At 29.9% G+C, this 3966-nt stretch overlaps 1 protein-coding gene across 1 annotated transcript in view; it reads left to right on the forward strand.

The window, feature by feature from the left end:
• The window catches only part of LOC108755294 (protocadherin Fat 4-like), a 13876-nt gene that overhangs the window by 7832 nt on the left and 2078 nt on the right, over window positions 1-3966 (forward strand). Inside the window, exons 4-15 of the mRNA XM_018498216.1 lie at window positions 71-163; window positions 252-359; window positions 520-621; window positions 1180-1302; window positions 1409-1603; window positions 1687-1768; window positions 2277-2386; window positions 2469-2615; window positions 2899-3013; window positions 3087-3156; window positions 3353-3463; window positions 3558-3731. Of these exons, the coding sequence (XP_018353718.1) occupies window positions 71-163; window positions 252-359; window positions 520-621; window positions 1180-1302; window positions 1409-1603; window positions 1687-1768; window positions 2277-2386; window positions 2469-2615; window positions 2899-3013; window positions 3087-3156; window positions 3353-3463; window positions 3558-3731 (1430 nt within the window). The remainder of the gene's footprint in view (window positions 1-70; window positions 164-251; window positions 360-519; window positions 622-1179; window positions 1303-1408; window positions 1604-1686; window positions 1769-2276; window positions 2387-2468; window positions 2616-2898; window positions 3014-3086; window positions 3157-3352; window positions 3464-3557; window positions 3732-3966) is intronic.

Consider the following 3966-nt stretch of genomic DNA (forward strand, 5'->3'; position numbering starts at 1 on the left):
TATATGTATATATATATATATATAATGATTTTTTTATCATTTTTCAAGAAATTGTGATTAATTTTTAAAGGAATTCATCATACCAGTGAACATTCGGGTAACCGACGCGAATGATAATACACCGCAATTTGTGAATGCGCCTTACATGCTAAATATTTCTGAGGTGAGATAATCTTTGATATTTTTATATTAAATAAAAAAATATCAATTTTGCACATTTTTTTGATTTTAATATAGCATGAGTATTCCAGGTTACTGTCGTTGGCACAAGAGTTCTGCAAGGAGTTCGAGCTGTCGATGCTGATCAACCAGGACCATTTTCTACTGTGCAGTATACAGTTCTACCAGGAGCTCACTCGGTGAATTTTGTGAACATTTATATGGCTAAATTATTTTTTCAATTCGCATTATCTCTTTATTTGTCATACATATATTTAATATATTACTAATTATTATTCTTACAAATAACATTTTTATTCTTCAGAATATTATATAAATAATTATTTTTTTTACTCACAGGATTACTTTATCTTCGTAAATGCTTTGGAAGGCACTCTTGTACTAAGAAAATCGCTAGATTACGAAACTCTCACCAACTTCTCCGTTGATATCCGTGCACAAGTAAGTTTGGTTTTACATTTTAATTCAACATTTCACGAAACATTAAAAATTAACAAACGTATCGTAGACAGTTTTCAAATTCCATTATTATTCTACAAATCTGACATATTACGTTACATAAAAATGAATATGTATCTAAAATTGTTGTTGCGTAGAAGCTTTTTTTTTCAAATGGAAAAATGTGATTTAAATCGGGAACAGTTGAATTGATTAAATTTCTGAACATAAATTCTCTTTTTATGTAACATAATATACGAAATCCATAAACTGAGTTCAACATTATAAAAGCATCGTAAATGAATCATAACGGTCTTGAATGGATTGATTCGAATAAATTGATTTGAATGATCAATGCGTATCGATACGCAACAATGAACAAGTGAAGCTTACAAAGAATTCATCGAGCAATGCTGTCTCTGACTATTTCTCACGCTTGTAATCGTATTCTAACAATAGAAAGCCAAGAGTACTTTATTTTTCGATATAATTACATATTTCTCAATAGTAAATGTTAACTTTTAATGACAATTTAACAATAAAAATTCTTGTTTGTTACAGGATCAAGGTAATCCACCACGATCGTCAACGACAACACTATACGTTAATGTTATTGATGCCGATGATCAGAATCCGGCTTTTTTGAACGATCAGTATAAGGTTACCGTACCTCGTATAAAAGGGGTAAGATTGACTCATTATTTTAATAAAAACTTACTTCAGTCAGATTTGATTATATGATATACGCAAAATGAAAATGCAAAATAAGAATTAATTCATTATTTCTTAGAGAAAACCATTACGAGTAATACCTGCTGCGATAAAAGCTGTGGATCAAGACGTTGGTATAAATGCACCGGTCCGGTATACTATACAAGGTGGAATTTTACCCTTTTTGGATTTGAATTCTGAGACTGCTGAAATCGTCATGATACGCTCGCTGGAAGACAACGAATTAATGACTTCAGCAACTATTGTTATAAAGGTAGAAATATCAATACATTTTTATTTTTGACTGATTTAAAATTTTTTTAATATAATAATAATAATATGATTTATAAAATATAGGGCACTCAAGTGAATAATGCAGATCGATACGCTCTTGCTACGGTTATTATATCGCGAGAAGATATGGTTGGTCCAACAGCAGGTAAATAACATAACACTGAGACACTGCCATATCTTCTGACATGTGCAGAGAAGATTTAACAAATATTTTATATATCTATATATATTTATAAAAAATTAATTAATTAATAGACTAATTTTTGAAAATATGTATAATATTTTTCTTAATTGTTATCTTTTATAATTTTCATACATATATTTTTTTTCTAGTAATTTATTATTATTGATATGTAATATATATTTGGTTATTAACTAGATGTAACATTTGCTAGATATTTATTACATGTATTCAATTTAAATTCATTACTTATCAATTATTATTATCTGTCTATTAAAACAAATTGGCAACTGTTAATATAATTGTAAAAACCCATTAATAATATTCTTCATTGGAACTTAAATTTAATTGTACACACGTTTGTATGCAAATATGAAATGTCAAAATAATGTTTAAAAGATGACGAATCAAATCATTATCTATTTGGAAACAAATCTTATATAAAACTAGTTATTTATTTTATGGATGCTAGGCGGTCGATTACCCGTGAAATTTGTGCTGAAAAATCAGCAAACGAGCGTACCAGAAAATACGCCTTCTGGGAGCGTTCTTCTAACGGCAGGAGTCAACAAAGCTGATCCTGTAAGTAATGTAAAAATTTACTTTGACGATAAGAATGCAGATAAATCGTGATATAGTAGCGTAGTATAGCTTCTGATCCTAGAATTTAAAATTCTGGCTCGTGGGCCCAGTGGAGGACTTAGAGAGATTCTCGATTACTAACTCTGGCGAGTTAATTCTCAAAGGAAATTTAGACTACGAGCGGCGGTTTCAGCACAGCTTCTTGATTCATGTCACAGATGGATATCATGTACGTATATTTCATTAACATTATAAAATTTGATTAAATTATTTTGGGCGTATTTCATTTAACGTTCACAACGCGAACTCATTTCATCCTTGTTTAATATTTGAAAATGATAAAGATGAATGTTGCTCGCGAGCATTGTGCACGTTAAGTGGAACGCGCCCTCTATTGCTCATGTATATAACATATATATATATATATAACATATAAAATATATAAAATATAATATGTGTTTAAACATATAATATATATATTGTAATATACAATATATAAATATATTTTTTAGAATGATACATCACATGTGAATGTTTCGGTCGAAGACGTGAACGAATGGGAACCTCGATTCCAATATTCCCGGTACGAATTTCATGCTCATTCCGCGAGAGAAGGTTCCGTTGTAGGTAAGTTCCTCTTATTTAAATCTTGATTCAATTTCTATTTTATTTGATATTCAAAGAACACGTAATTTTTCAGGAAAATTAGAAGCAGCTGACGGCGATAGAGGAGATAAAGTTAATTTATCTCTCAGAGGACAAGATGCAAGGTATAAAGTTGTTAAGTTTAATAATTTAGAAATAAAATTATATATTGAAAATATCATATAAATACATAAAAAAACATACTTGCGATTTTAATTCCAAAAGGAACAAAATTTTTTAATTTAATTAAAATTACGTATACATACTCTTGGCATAATATAATTACAATTATTTTTAATAATTATATAAATTACTTTCCAGATCCTTTGAGATTAAAAATAACGGAGAATTAGTGCTGAGATCGTTGGGTTCATTTAACGGATCTTTGGCACGATTTATAGCGGTAGCTACCGATTCTGGAAAACCGCCAAGGTATTTATAAATTTGTGAGCAATTACTTGTTTCCTATTAATGATCATTCCAGACGTTAATCTACAATTTGACGTTTGTCTGTAATTTTTTTTAGATCCAGCATGATCCCGGTGATTGTTCACATACCTAACGGCGGTTCATTGCCGATCGCTGCGAGAGCCGCACCTGCTTGGCTCGGTAGCAGCGTGTTATTAGTTGCAATCTTCGGCGCAGTTTTGGGTCTTCTTGGAGTTGTCATACTTATTCTCATCCTTTACATTTATAAGCAGTGAGTAAATATGTCGAATACATACAATGTATAGTTATATAAACGTCCAGATTATCAATTTAAAACTCGGATCAAGATTCGATTCGATAAGTTGGATGCATCTTAATAAAAATCGAATAATATTGAAAGTGTAGCACGTAAACAGTACTTACAAATATAACAGTACTGAATACTGTTATAAATATACTGTATTTTTTTTTCTTTATACATTTTTCATTCTTTAGTCAAGAAATTT

Source organism: Trachymyrmex septentrionalis, unplaced genomic scaffold (genome assembly GCF_001594115.1).
Source record: "Trachymyrmex septentrionalis isolate Tsep2-gDNA-1 unplaced genomic scaffold, Tsep1.0 scaffold87, whole genome shotgun sequence".
Classification (NCBI taxonomy): domain Eukaryota; kingdom Metazoa; phylum Arthropoda; class Insecta; order Hymenoptera; family Formicidae; genus Trachymyrmex; species Trachymyrmex septentrionalis.